Source organism: Jaculus jaculus, chromosome 12 (genome assembly GCF_020740685.1).
Source record: "Jaculus jaculus isolate mJacJac1 chromosome 12, mJacJac1.mat.Y.cur, whole genome shotgun sequence".
In the NCBI taxonomy this organism is placed as follows: domain Eukaryota; kingdom Metazoa; phylum Chordata; class Mammalia; order Rodentia; family Dipodidae; genus Jaculus; species Jaculus jaculus.
In genome coordinates, this window is record NC_059113.1 from 75,916,960 (window position 1) to 75,930,800 (window position 13,841).

General features: G+C 46.7%; 1 protein-coding gene and 1 non-coding gene across 6 annotated transcripts in view; both read left to right on the plus strand.

The window, feature by feature from the left end:
* The first annotated feature begins 1,047 nt into the window (after positions 1–1,047).
* LOC123453985 lies at positions 1,048–1,253 on the plus strand. The gene has a single exon (XR_006633143.1). It is a non-coding gene; the product is annotated as a small nucleolar RNA U3 (small nucleolar RNA).
* A 6,451-nt stretch (positions 1,254–7,704) lies between these two features.
* The window catches only part of Jade1 (jade family PHD finger 1), a 57,458-nt gene continuing 51,321 nt past the window's right edge, over positions 7,705–13,841 (plus strand). The window contains exon 1 of one of the 5 annotated variants that reach the window (XM_045130705.1): positions 7,705–7,723. Coding sequence is in view for 1 of the 5 variants with exons in the window: in XM_045130702.1 (XP_044986637.1) it covers positions 9,657–9,675 (19 nt within the window). In the remaining 4 variants the exon portion in view is untranslated. Of the gene's footprint in view, positions 7,724–7,867; positions 8,155–9,108; positions 9,236–9,656; positions 9,676–13,841 lie in introns of those variants that run through there. The other 4 variants (XM_004655808.3, XM_045130704.1, XM_045130703.1 and 1 more) reach the window with 4 other exon arrangements.

Genomic DNA, 13,841 nt, shown 5'->3' on the forward strand with positions numbered 1-13,841 from the left:
CACAACCCATATACCTCAACAAGGAGGGACCAAGGGGAGGGGTTAAGTCACGGATGAGCCTAATAATGGTACCAAACTGACTGTATTTGCTAAATACAAAACTAATTAATAAAAAAATGTAAAAACATGGCCCTGTTTCTAATAGTTATGTCTGTGATTGGATTTTATTGCTGTCTTTCATTTTTATTTGTTTCAAACTTCTATTATCGTGTATAACTTTTCCCTGTAATATTTTTATTTATTTATTAGAGAGAGAGAGAATGATAGGAAAACTATAGGTATACCAGAATCTCTTGCTATTACAAATGGTTTGTGCATTTGGCTTTATGTGGGTACTGAGGAGTTCAGCCTTGAGCCAGCAGGCTTTGTAAGCAAACACCTTTAACCACTGAGCCATCTCCCCAGCCCTCACGTATTACTTTTATAATAAGAGAAGGGCTTTTCTCATCTTGGATCTCCTCAACTTTGGATATTTCTCTCTGGTTGAATTAACTAATTCATTGCCTCTCTTCCCATTTCAGATTTTGTCTTCTCTGACTTCTTGTGTCAAAACTATGAAAAGCAACAAAATTAAAACACAACCAAAGTAAAACATTAGGGAACAGAGAACAAAAAGAAAAGGAAGAAATAATCTCAAGGAAAAAAAAATGTAGTTAGTACTGATGCCAAAAAGAAAATGCCACACTAAATATTGGTGCTATACAGGTTTCAGGATTGGTGAGTTGTCTTGTCACGTAGTCAGATAGGAAACTAGCCCAATCTCTTCCCCTACCATAGGATTCCCATGTTATTCAGAATTATATATATTTTAAACCCTCCTCCCAGATGCAGCATTCAAATATGTTAATAAAATAACATTATTTAAAACCATGGTTTGAAAGCTGGGTGTGGTGGCTCATGCCTGTGATCCCTCAGAAGAGTGAGGTAGAAAGATTGCCATGGGTTTGAGACCAGACTAGGCTATATAATGAGTTCCAGGCCAGTCTGAACTAGAGTGAGACCCTGTGTCAAACAACAACAACAACAACAACAACAATAAAAAAAAAAAAGACTATGTTTCAGGGAACATTTCTATAGTCCATTACTAGAGAGGTTTTCTGACTGTGTAGAGTATGGGAAGCCAAGGGGTGGGCTTACTGTCTTCCCTTGAGCATGAAGCCAGCTCTTGGTGCTGCTTTGCTGCAACTGCCACCTGTCATTGATGATAGTTCTTGTTCTCCTTGGGGGAGCTGGAGGGAGAGGACACAGTCTGAAAAATTAAAAAAAAAATATATATATATATATATATATATATATATATATATATATATTTTAAAAAATGGGCTGGAGAGATGACTTATCGGTTAAGGCACTTGCCTGCAAAGCCAATGAACCCACTTTTGATTCCCCAGGACTCAGGTAAGTCAGATGCACAAGGTGACAAGTGTGTGTGCAGTTCATTTGCAGTGGCCAAAGGCCCTGGTGAGCACGATCTCTCTCTCTCTCTCTTTCAAATAAAAAGTTAAAATAAATAAATTAATTAAAAAACAAAAATTCAAAACTTTAACCTAAACCTTTTTTTACAAGTTTTTTTTGTGTGTGTGAGGTAAGGTCTCGCTCTAGCGTAGCCAAGTGCACTGTGTAGTCTCAGGTAGCCTCACACTCATAGTAATACTCCTATCTCTGTACCTCTGCCTCCCGAGTGCTGGGACTAAAGGCATGTGCCACTATGCCTGGCCTACTACAAGTTTTCTCTGGGGTATAAATTCAAAGCTACAAATGAAGTGAATGTAAATAACCTTAGAGCACAACCATTTTACCCAGGACTTCCCTTGTGCAATATAAAAAAAAAAATTCTCTGTGTTGTAATACATACCAATGGGCAAAAGTATTTGCCAATAATTCTTTTATTGTTCATTTCCCTAAAGGAATGAGAAAGTACAAGATTTCCCTGCATTTCAAATATGAACAGTACATTCTGCCGTGGAGGTAGAGGGGATTGCTGGGAATTGACTAAAGGGCTTCGTGAATGCTAGTAACATGAACACAAGTTGCATGTTCAGTCTTCCCAAATGTAAACAATTCTTAATCTCTTGTCAAGGCCTTATAATTATTTACCCACAGAAAGAGCACAAAAGGAAATAAGTAAACAGAGGTTTAATCATGCATACTTTCTAAATCAGGACTATGAATATAAATATCAAAGTTTTTGTTTTGTAAAAACTCCATTCATATGGAAGAACATAAACTGCCTGTGACAGCAGTGGCACACGAGGGCGTACATAGTATGATGATTGTAACCATGAAAACCAGTGCCAGGAAGTCTAGGCTCTTTGGTACTTCTACTGCACTCACTACTTTGTAGCCATTTTCTTGAATATCCTTCCACCTCTACTAATATAGTGAGAATTAACAGAATGTTCCAGAAACTAGGAAACAGTGATCAGGATGATTTGGCAAGGCAACTGTGACTGAGTAGAAGAGAAACTTGGTTTCCTAATTGTCAGCTCCTTTTTTATTCCAGGCTGCATTAGCTGGGTTGCCACAAGGCAAACCATGTTATTGCCTTTCCCATTTTAGAAATAGGTTGTATGAAACTTTCTTTTGTACTGTGATGGCAAAAGACACCTATTATTTTAAGAAATGCCAGCTCTGATCATTAATAACAAAATATTTTTATGTGTTCCTGATGGTTTTAAGTAGTCTTGTTTCTTTAAATAAGCATAACTTTCCAAATTTGTAAGAATAGTCATCAAAACATGCACTGTTGAAGCAGAAAGGGGCCTTTAGATATTATCTTTCTTCTCATCTCAAGGAGACTCCAAGGCCCCATGATCTAGGAGCAGAGTTACAGTGTAGTTGGTGGGAGTCTCTCTACTTCCAGCCCAGGGCTATTTGTTGTGTAGGGCATTGGCTTAGCCTATCAAGAGAAAAAGAGAGAGAGACAGAGAGAGAGAGAGAGGGAGAAGAATGAGAGAATGAGAATGGGTGCACCAGGCCCTCTAGCTACTATAAATGAACTCCAGATGTATATACCCCTTTGTACATCTGACTTTATTTGGGTACTAGGTAATCAAACTTGGGTGGTTAGATTTTGAAAGCAAGCCCCTGAACCACTGAGCAATATCTCCAGGCACCAATCAGTACTTTTAAAAATATTATTTATTTATTTGAGAGAAAGATGGGGAGGGAGAGAGAGGAGAGAGAGAATGGGCACACCAGGGCCTCCAGCCACTGCAAACAAACTCCAGATGCATGTGCCCCCTTGTGCATCTGGCTTACGTAGGTCCTGGAGAGTTGAACCGGGATCCTTTGGCTTCGCGGGCAAACACCTTAACTGCTAAGCCATCTCTCCAGTCCCCTAATCAGTATTTTTTAATCCGTGATATAATTGAGAGGAAGTTCATGGGATCTTTAGTCATTTGTCAATTTGTATGGGATGTTTGTGAGCCATTTCATTTTATTTATTTTGCACGTGTATGTGTGTGGTATGCATACATGTGTTTACATGTTCATATGAATAGGGTCACGTGTATGTGGAGTAATCTCACTTGCTCTCTGTTTTATTTTTTTCTATTTTTATCTGGTTTTTTTCATATTTTATTTTATATAAATTATAATAAAAGGTATATTCTTTTATCCCCTGTTACTTTGGGGGCCCTTCTTAATACCATTATGGTATTCACTATGGGCTAATGAAAGCCTTACTCAGTCCCTCTGGAGTAGTGAGGGACTGTGCCTCAGGATGTTCCTAACCACTCTATGGCTCTTACAATCTTTCTTCCCCCTCTTCTGCAGTGTTCCCTGAGCCATGACAGGCTTGTTGGCAGCCTGACTTAGTGTTGTGTTCTGTGTAGACTCTGGATTTTTGCTTTGATAGGTTTTGATTGATTACCATGTCTGTCACCATTGCCCTGGAACTGATTGTCAGGCTAGCAGTAAGAGGAGTATTCATGTCATCACTTCCTCTGCAATTTCTCCTGGCTGCTGGAAGATGTGGTGGAGGTGGCACATCTCTTGGGCAGCTGGCCATCTTCTTATTGTATCGATGGATCTTGGTTCTCCTCTGTTTTCTTGGCCATCTGTGAAATAAAGCAGATTCTCCAAACAAGAGTGAGAGCAGCTTGAGTCAAAGAAGGTATATAAATTTACTTGAAAGATTGTTTTTGGTGTGCAAGCCCACTCTTCTCCAGAGAGCAGTGGGGGTATCTTTCTGAAGTCTGAGTTTCCAGACCCTGGGATTTTCACTTGTTTTCCAGTACCATACATGAGTTCTCTCCCACTCAGTGGGCCTCATAACCAATCAGAGAACAGTTGGTTATTCAGAGAGGCTGCATGCCACAATTGCACAAGTGTGTACTTCTTGACTGGCTGGTTGGTTTCGAGTTTTAGGGTCCCCTGCTTATTCATGCTATTGGTGACTGTTGTCCTCCAGTGGCTCCCATAGGGCTTTCCAGCACTTATAAAGGTAGCCAGGTGGGAGCTAGTTTCCCTTTTGGTTTCAGTAGGGTATTCTGATATCCTGAGACTATAGCCTGTGGGGTCTTCAGCAATAGGGTCTTACCTTCTAGCTCTGGCAGGTAATCAAGTGTTTTGGCAATGGCCTACACTATTTTGGGGTCCTCATGGGTCTCCCTGGCCAACAGCTCCCTATGAGGGGCAATCCAAATCTGGGCCTGAGTCTTATCTGTTTTTGTGAAGAAGGGTCTCATTCTAGCTCAGGCTGACCTGCAACTCGCTTGGTAGCCCAGGCTGGCCTTGAACTCCTATCTCAGCCTCCTGAGTGTTGGGATTAAAGGCATATGCCACTATATGCCTGGCCTTCCACTGTATTTTTAAAAAAGTGTCTCACGCTGAACCTGGGGCATACCAGTTTGGCTTGACTAGGAACCTCAGGGATATTCCTGCCTGTGCCTCAACACACTGGAATTACAGGCATGTGCCCCCACACCTGATCCCCACACTGTTTCCCATGCTTGCATGGCAAACTCTTTACTGACTGAACTATCTCCCTAGCCCTACCTCTTTATGTTTTTGCCATGCAATAATTTAACATATAGTCAAAAAATAAAAAAGAAGCAAAACCCTATGTAGCAAATGTAGTTAAAAATAAAGTTTCAAAAAATTAAATTTTTCCATTTTCATACATGAAGTTTATTTAAAACTTTTATTTATTTATTTATTTATTTTGCTTTTTGAGGTAGGCTTTCACTCTAGCCCAGGCTGACCTGGAATTTACTATATATTCTCAGGATGGCCTCAAACTCACTGAAATCCTATCTCTTCCTCTTGAGGGCTGGTATTAAAGGCATGAGCCATCATGCCCTGCAATTTTTTAAATTAATTTATTTATTTTTGAGGTAGGGTCTTGCTTATCCCAGGCTGACCTGGACTTCACAATGTAGTCTCAGGGTGGCCTCAAACTCATGCCAATCCTCCTACCTCTGCCTCCTGAGTGCTAGGATTAAAGGCCTGTACCACCACACCCAACAAAACCAATTTTTTTTTTTTTAAAGGAGAATGAATAAAGGCCAATCATAAGTTAAAGTAGTTGCAATCACATTTTCATGGAATGAAGACCAAGGAAGAAACACGGGAGTGATGGTGGTGGGGAGATGGACGACTTCTTATTGTCAAGGTCTGCTCTTGTACTTTTATGGGGTTATCTCATTCCTCTCCTTGTTTCCCAGTACTGCCCCATACATTCTAGACATGCACTCTTTCACTGAGCTACATCTTCAGGCCTCTTTTTATTAAAAGATGGTCTCACTGAGTTGCCTAGACTGCTTTTGAAGACTACAGTTCAGGCAGGCCTTGAACTTGAGATCCTTCTGTCTCATCCAGTATTTGGGCTTCCAGGCCCGGTTTATCTCATTCTTCCTAACAACCCTTTAACACTTAGGGGTCAAGTGTCAACTTCATTCCACAGCACAGAAAGAAAACAAGGCACCAAGAAACTTTCTGCTTGGCTCCACAGCCTCACAATCCAGAATAGAGCTGGATGTAGCAGGGTTTGTTTGGAATTAGAACCTTTGCACATAAGATGAAGCAATGAAAAAAATAACAACTCTGGGCAGTACTGAGTTGATAATAGTTGTAACCCTGTTAACTATGTTTTCAGATGTGAGCACATGAGTAGTTCAGGCAGGGAGCCTTTACAGTCTTTAGTAAGGAAACAGGAGAGGAAGAAAAAGGACATGCCTTTTGTACTTCCCTTGGCGAACTTTGTTTCTTGAAAAATACCTGAAAGGCTCAATTAGGTTTGTTTTGCCATTTATCAGACCATAAAATTCTGATGGAAGTGGACATGTTGGTGTGAGATTATTATTCTAGTGTATAAGTATACCTTGTGTGTTTGCTACTCAATTTTGTGATAATTATTGTTCCTTGTGGTGATTTGGGTGTGGAGTATCCTCCACTCCCGCCCCCCATAACCTCATGTGTCTGAGATTAATCCCCAACTAGGACTGGTGCAGCCTTATGGAGGGAGGCGTGTCACTGGGGGAAGGCCTTGGGAGTTCTGCAAGCTCACTTTTTCTCCTTCATCTCTGCTGTTAAGATGTGACTCCCAGCTGTCGGCTCCTGCTTTTAATGAAACTTCCCCTGTAAATTATAACCCTTAATAAACCCGTCTCTACATAAGCGGCTTCTGGCAGTGAGAAGGCGACTGCTATTACTGAGTGGAAGTTTTAATCTGTACTTTCCCCCTTGGAAGTTGAATGTCACATACACACTATTCGTTGGGGAATCCATGGAAAAGTGTTATCCTCTGGAATATCTGTTTGGTGGAAACCCAGAACCACTCGTTTTTATACATATGTATCCCCAGGACAAATCTGATGACTAATTTTATATTAGTCTGAAATTCCAGTTTGCACCTTGGCCTCAATAATCCTTTTTGGAAGGAGAAAAACTGTGTAGTTTCCTGCCATTGTGTAGCATAAACGTGGTAAGAAACTGCCAACAATCACCTTTTAATGCGTTAGTGCTCAGTTGCAGTTAATCAGTTCAATACAAATTTAGGTAAAGCTGGTGTTCTTTCTGGCACAATTGAATTGTCTGTTCTTAAAACTGTCATTCGAATTTACAACTCTCTAAAACCTGTTACTACAAAAGAACTATTTTGTCACTCAAGTCTAAAAATAAAGCCTTTCAGTCAAATGATGTGCTTTAACAGCCACGTTTTGATCTACACCATTTTCAACTAAGTTGAAGGAATCCATTTCTAGATGTCAGGCGAGAGTTGGATTTGGGACAGCAGTTTGAAGGGGGTAATTACACACACCCGGCCCCTCGCCCGGAGAGACCCGCACAACGTGGATGCTCTGCAGGCAGCGCCAGTCTGCCCGGGGGCCGGCCCCTCCGGCCCGGCTGCGGCGAGGGGCGCGAAGAGTTAACCGGGCCCGAGCCCCCCACGCCGCGGCCCCCCGCGCGCTCCTGTCCCCACCCTTTCGGGCAGGCGAGGGATTAAAGTGCTCCCCCCTGTGGCAGCAGTGACCCAGAAATGAGTCGCGTTCCCAGTGCTTCCTCCCGCGCCAGCCCATCGCCCGACCGACAGGGCCTCCGCGCGCCCGGGCCGGCGGGGTGCGCGCCGGCGAAAGCCGAGGGGCCCTCCCGCCCCGCCGGCCGGCTCCCCGCGCGCGCGGCCTCGGCCGCCGGGACTCATGCGGCTGCGGCGGCGGCGACGGCGGCGAGCGAGCTGCGCGGAGCCCGGCGCCTCGGCCCAGGCCGTGCGCAGCGCCAGGTACGCGCGGGCCGCAGGGGGGCGCGCGGCGCGGGTGTCCGCGCGGGGTCGGGGTGCGCGTCTCGGTCCCGCGGCGGCCTCGGCGGCGGCGGCGGCAGCATCGGCGGCTCGGGCTCCGGCGGCGGCGGTGGCGGCGGCTGCAGGACGAGCCGGAGGCTCAGCCATATTTGATGGTTTTGTTGCTTTGCTCGGGAGTTCTCGGGAGTAATTTAATGCCGAAGGTCGCTGCCTAGTGGAAATAATATAGTACGTCATTAATATGGCGCCAAAAGATTGGGTTGTGGAGCTGTAGCGAGGAGGGCGGGAGCAGGGAGGCGGCCGCCGCGCGCAGCGTTACTATCCCACCAGCAACTTGGGCTTTGCCGGGGCGGGGGCCGGAGGAAGAGGCCAGGATGATTTTCGGATCCTGAGAATTGATCTTTGTTGGATCAGTAAGTTTTATTCTCATTATTATTATTTTCAATTTCTTTGGAGGGGGTGTCGAAGACTTAAGAGCTTTTCCTTTTGAATATGCGTTTTTTCAGGTGAATCATCCAAAGCGTTCAGCAGCAGAAAGAAGCCCAATTTAGTTTATAGGTTGTTTTTTTTTTTAAGCCAAAGTGCGTTAGGCTGCATGAAAAGTGGAAAGCGTAGTAGCAAGTTGGTAGACAGATGGCAATGGCAGAACGCAGGTTCGCGTACATATATGAATCCAGAGAGTGCGGTTGGTGTGTGTGTGTATGTGTACTGTATTTTTCCAAACATAGGTGGGTGTGAGTAGGTACATCTGTGTGGAGTGGCCGCAGCCCTGGCTCTTGTCACCGCGTCACTACCACATGCCCAAAATATTCATTGCATCAAGGGCAGTGAGAAGGGGGTGAAGGGACAGCTTGGCAATTAGATTCTTCCAGAATGGGCTTCCAAATGATGAGACCTTTTACTTGTAGCGAGATTGTGAAGTGTAAGAGCCTTCGTCGCTGAAATTGGGACGGAGTTGCATTTGGTTAGAGCAAAGTACCGAATGATTAATCATGAACTTAAAACGGATTGCAAATTTGCAACAACCTTTGGCACCATCTGCAAATTGTGGGGGTGGTGGTCTCCTGGTCCCCTTGCTGCTTTAAATGACTGTGTGCCTGTGTGCCCGGGACTGCAAGTTGCAAAGCCCTTCCCAGTGCACGTGTCCTGTGCCTGTGAGTGTTTGCGAGTTGGGTGCCCGCGGTTCGGTAGCCTGCAAGATTTCCGGGTTGCTTGGCGTTGGCTGACGAATGCGGGAGAGGGGATGGAATGTGGAATGTTGACCGGGGAACCGAATCCTGTCGGAACGGTCCCATTTGCTGGAGAAATTCGATCCCTTCCACCTCCTTCCCGCTCCCCCCCTCGCCCGCCTTCGGGCAGGAGGCGGGGCCGAGGACGCGGCTGCGGCTCAAAGTGGCGAAGCGCGGCGGCGGGAGGCAGGTGCACGGCCCCCGCCGGTGGGGGTGCCTCAACTTCCGCGGGCGTTTAAATAGCAGCCTCTCTCCCCTCCCACCGGTAATAGGTGACCTGGCGGCCGCGGGGGAAGGGGGAAGGGACCGGGGGAAGCCCCGGGCGCGAGCCTGCGCGGCACGTGGGCAGGTGCTGGCTTGGCTTCGGGGCCAACTTTTGTAGCCCGCCTCCCGGCGTCGGCGGAGAGGCGGCGCGGCGTGGAGATGGGGCCGCGGTCCGGGCGTCAGCTAACGGTCCCAGCCGCGCCGCCGGGACCCGGGGCGGGGGGCTGGCGGCGGCGGGGAGGCCCGGCCCGGCCCGTCGCGCCCGCGCCGCGGGAGCCCCGCACAAAGCCCGCGCCGCCCGCGGGGGTGGCCGCCGCGCCCTGGCCCCGGGAACGGCCCGCAGCCCGTCGCTGTCCCCGCGCGCGAGCCGGCGGGCGGCCACAGGCGTTTGTTGGTCGATTCCGCGCCGCCTTCCGCGCCGGATGGCTTCCTGTGACAGAGGTGATCCACAGTTTCCAGAACTGTCTGGGGGCGGGAGCGGGAGCCGGAGCCGAGCCCGCTCGGGTGGTGGCCGCTCGCCGCCGCCTCTCTTCCCCGAGCCCGAGCCCGAGGGGCCGCCCCGGAGGGACTCGGGGAGGGGACGGCGCGGCCGTTTGCTGCGGCGCAAGTGGCTTGCGGACGCGAGGGAGCGTTTGATTTGCAACTGGGGCCGAGCGGATTGGTGCAGCTGGCGGCGGGCGGGCGGGAGCGGCGGCGGCGGGGGGTGGCCACTTTCAAACGGAGAGGGCGGTGGCGGGGACGCCGTGCGCAGGCAGCGGGGCTTGGTTGCGCCGCGAGGAGGAGGAGGAGAAGGAGGAGGAGGAGAAGGAGGTGTCATCACTGCACCGGGGCCGATTGCGGCGGAGGTGCCGGGAGTTACTTTCCCCTCCTCCCGCGCTGTTGTTTCTGTCGCCTCGGGAGGAGCGGGAGTCGGAGGGGGCGGCGCCGCGCGGAGCCGGGCCCTGCGCTGGGGGGTGGCGGGCTCCTGGTTCCGGCGATCCTCGCTCCCACCTCTCCGGTCCCCTCCCCACCGGCCCCGGGTCCTTGAGCTTCCTATCCGCCGCACCTGGGTCCCCACCCCCTGCATCGTACCCCACCCCTGCACCGGGCTGCCCACCTCTCGGCTTCCTTACTCCAGTTCACCCCTCGGCCATCCCACCTCCCGGGCTTCCCACTCGGGTTCCCCATTCTGGGCGCGCGGGGGCGTGCGCTGCCTCGGCGCCCGGTGGATTACTCTGAGCAAACAAACAAAACAAAACAAAACAAAAAGCGGGCGATTTAAACGTGTCTTCGAAACCCGTTAGGAACGTGTTGCCACCCGGACACCGTTTAAAAGGTTTAGGTGGCTTCCTAGAATGGAGGCCAGGAACTTCCGCCCTCCCGACCTGGCCTGCAGGAGGTGTAATCCCCCGTCCCTTGCCAGTTGTAGTAAATGACTGGCGACAGAGCCTAGTGGGGGAGGATGGTTTCCATCCCTGGGAACGCTTTGGGGAGTTCTTTCCCAAAGGTGTCTTGTAGGTGAACTGTTTTTCCTTTCTAGAATACCTGGCTGTGAAGGGTGCTTCCTAGCTGCTTGTAGCTCAAGGCTAATACCTTTCAAAGCTAATGAACTAGTTGTAGGGTACAGAAAACTGATTTAAATAGTGATTCAGCGGTGCTTACATGAAGATTTTATAGTGCGTTTTATTTCGATCAGATCGCACTAGTCAAGATTTAATGACTTCTACCCGGTGAAAGGAAGTGTTCAAGTATAAGCATACTTGACACCACTCCATGTGACATTTGTTATTGTAGAATGGGCCCCATCTGGGGGCCAGCCCTCTGGGCATGTACACAGCAGGTACTCAGAATTTATACTGTCTTTTTTTTTTAATCCCAAAGATGTTATCCCACTTAATATTACTTTTTTAGACATTAAGGTGATCATGCTAATATTTTTAGATTGTGATTGGCTGAGAGGATACTAAAATCACAGAAAATGGAAAATATGGGTGAGTGGGAAACTCCTATGTTGTCTACAGCACTTGGGTATTCTGCTGTCCTTGAATTCCAGGCATCATAAATAATGTGTCCCTAAATATGCACATTAGTTCTATCCTGGTTACCCAACTATAATTGCACATGGGATTCCAGCATTATTACATTCTTATTGGTCTTTTCTGCTTTTTTATAAAGTCGGTGTAGCTTTTCATGTGTATGTTTGAGTTTCATTTCAGTGCTAGAACATGTATAATTTCCAGCTACTGTGTTTGGTCTCCACAGATCTTTCTTCCCCATGCTAGCAGAGTTAATGTGAGTGTTCTGAACATGCAGTACAACTCCTTTCTTTTTTAAGATCATATCCTGCTTAGTACAGAGACTTTTAATTTTGACAGTGATATGTGTTCATTTAAGAGGAAAAAAACTCATCTCCCATCACATGACAGGCTTTTCAGTCTAAAAGCATGTATTTTATACTTTGTGGCAGTTACCAAGGTTGTAAGAGTAGGTTTGCAGGGAAAATAGTGAAAAGGCCAGAGACAAAAAATAAAACCCTTGGCGTTTAAGGAAATATCACAGTTTAGAAACTTGCTTAGCCTGGAGGCCTACAAAAAGAGGATGCCCTTAACCAAACTGTCTGGTACATGAATCTCACCTGAAGTAGGGGCATGCTGAGTGAAGTTTGACTTTAAGGAGGCTTTAGTTAAAAAATGTTACTCTAGGGCTGGAGAAATGGCTTAGCGGTTAAAGCACTTGCCTGCAAAAGGGCGGTGGTTCAATTCCCCAGGACCCACATTAGCCAGGTGCACAAGGTGTCACATACATCTGGAGTTCATTTGCAGCAGCCAAGGCCATGGAGAGTCCACTCTGTCCCTCTGCTTCCTCTCGCTCTACCTCTTCTCTCATAAATGAAAAAAATATTTAAAAAAATTTTACTCTACAGGTTGTTAGTGAACTTTCATTATTGTGAACAAACACCTGACTAGAAACAGCTTAAGGAAGGAAGGATTTATTTTGCCTTACTGTTGGAGGCTATAGTCCATCATGGTGGGGAGGCATGTGTAGAAACTAGAGGCAAGTGGCCATTCTGTGTCTGCAGTAAGGAAGCCCAAACCCATGAGTACTAGTGCTCAGCTCTTTTTCCAGGACACCAGCCCAGGGAATTGTGTTGCTCACAGTTGGGGGGAGGGTCTTCCCTTTCAGCGAACTTAATCTAGAAAATTCCTCAAACTTGCCCAGGATTTGCCTCCTGAGTGATAAAGGCGTGCGCCACCATGCCTGGCTACCTTAGTAGCTTTTTGACAAAACGTCTGCCATTGAGGAGCCAAGCCTCTAGAGATTAAATTGATTGGATTTAAAAAAGATGAAAATCAAAGTAGTGTTTATTGTAATTTGGAAATTGTAGTTTTGAGATCATCTGTTTGAAAAATGCTTAAAGAAATGCCGGATGTATTTATCCCCAGGTTGTTGGGAAGATTTCTCAACTGTTTGCTTCAGTTCTGATGTGGCTGGGACAGCAAACATGAAGACATCAAACTGAATCCTTTGCCCAAGACTGGGAGTGAGGAGGAGGCAGATGGATTTGGCTAAGTCCCCATTGCTCCTGTCCCTTCCTGTTTTGAAGCTCTTCCCTGTCTTTTAATATTATTGGCACCTGTCACAGTCTTACAGTCAATTGTCTGTCTAAACTTTTACCTTGGGAAATGTTGAATATTCTCTTGCCCCCAGTTTTTTTCCATGAAGGTTGAGTTTGCTTGGAGTTCTTAATTTATGTAGTCTCAGGGTGGCCTTGAACTCACTGGGATCCTCTAGAGCTCTGCCTCCCTAGTGCTGGAATAAAGGTGTGCAATGCCACACCCGGCTAGTTCTTAACTTTTTTAAAGAATGCTTTAGAAGCCTAGTAGCAACACTAATTAGGGATGTGTTTTTAATTCCTGAGATTGGTAAATTGCTTTCCTGAGAGTTTTCTGGTTTTGCTTTGTTTTCTTCATTTTTAAGGTCTTTCAGCCATCTGTGAAATTTAGGACTGAGCGTGCAACTCAGTGGTAGAGTCAAACAAAATGTAGGAAATTTGGGTTAATGTTTTTAATTTTAATTTTTTTTTTTTTTTTTTTTTTTTTTTTTGGTTTTCCGAGGTAGGGTCTCACTGTATTCCAGGCTGACCTGGAATTCACTCTGTAGTCTCAGGGTGGCCTTGAACTCACAGCAGTCCTCCTACCTCTGCCTCCTGAGTACTGGGATTATAATTTTAATTTTTTTTAATGTGCTAGGGATTGGATCCATGGCCTTTTGCCTGCTAGGAAAGTACTGTACCACTGGGCCACATCTTCAGCCCCTGATATTGCTGAGATTTAGTTGAAAGAAAGCAAATTTTGCCATTTCTCTGATGGATTTCCTTTTTTGTCCAAAAGTAGGATATCACTCTAGCCCAGTATGACCTGGAACTCAGTCTATAGTCCTTGGCTGGCCTTGAACTCACGGTGATCCTCCCACCTCTGCTTCCTGAGTGCTGGGATTACAGGTGTGCGCTGCCATGCTTGGCCTGGTGGATTGAAAACAAAAATTATTATTTGCAAGTAGAGTGAGGAAGGGAGGGAGGTGAGGGAGAGAGTAAGAAAGAGTGAATGAATATGATAGAATGAGAATGA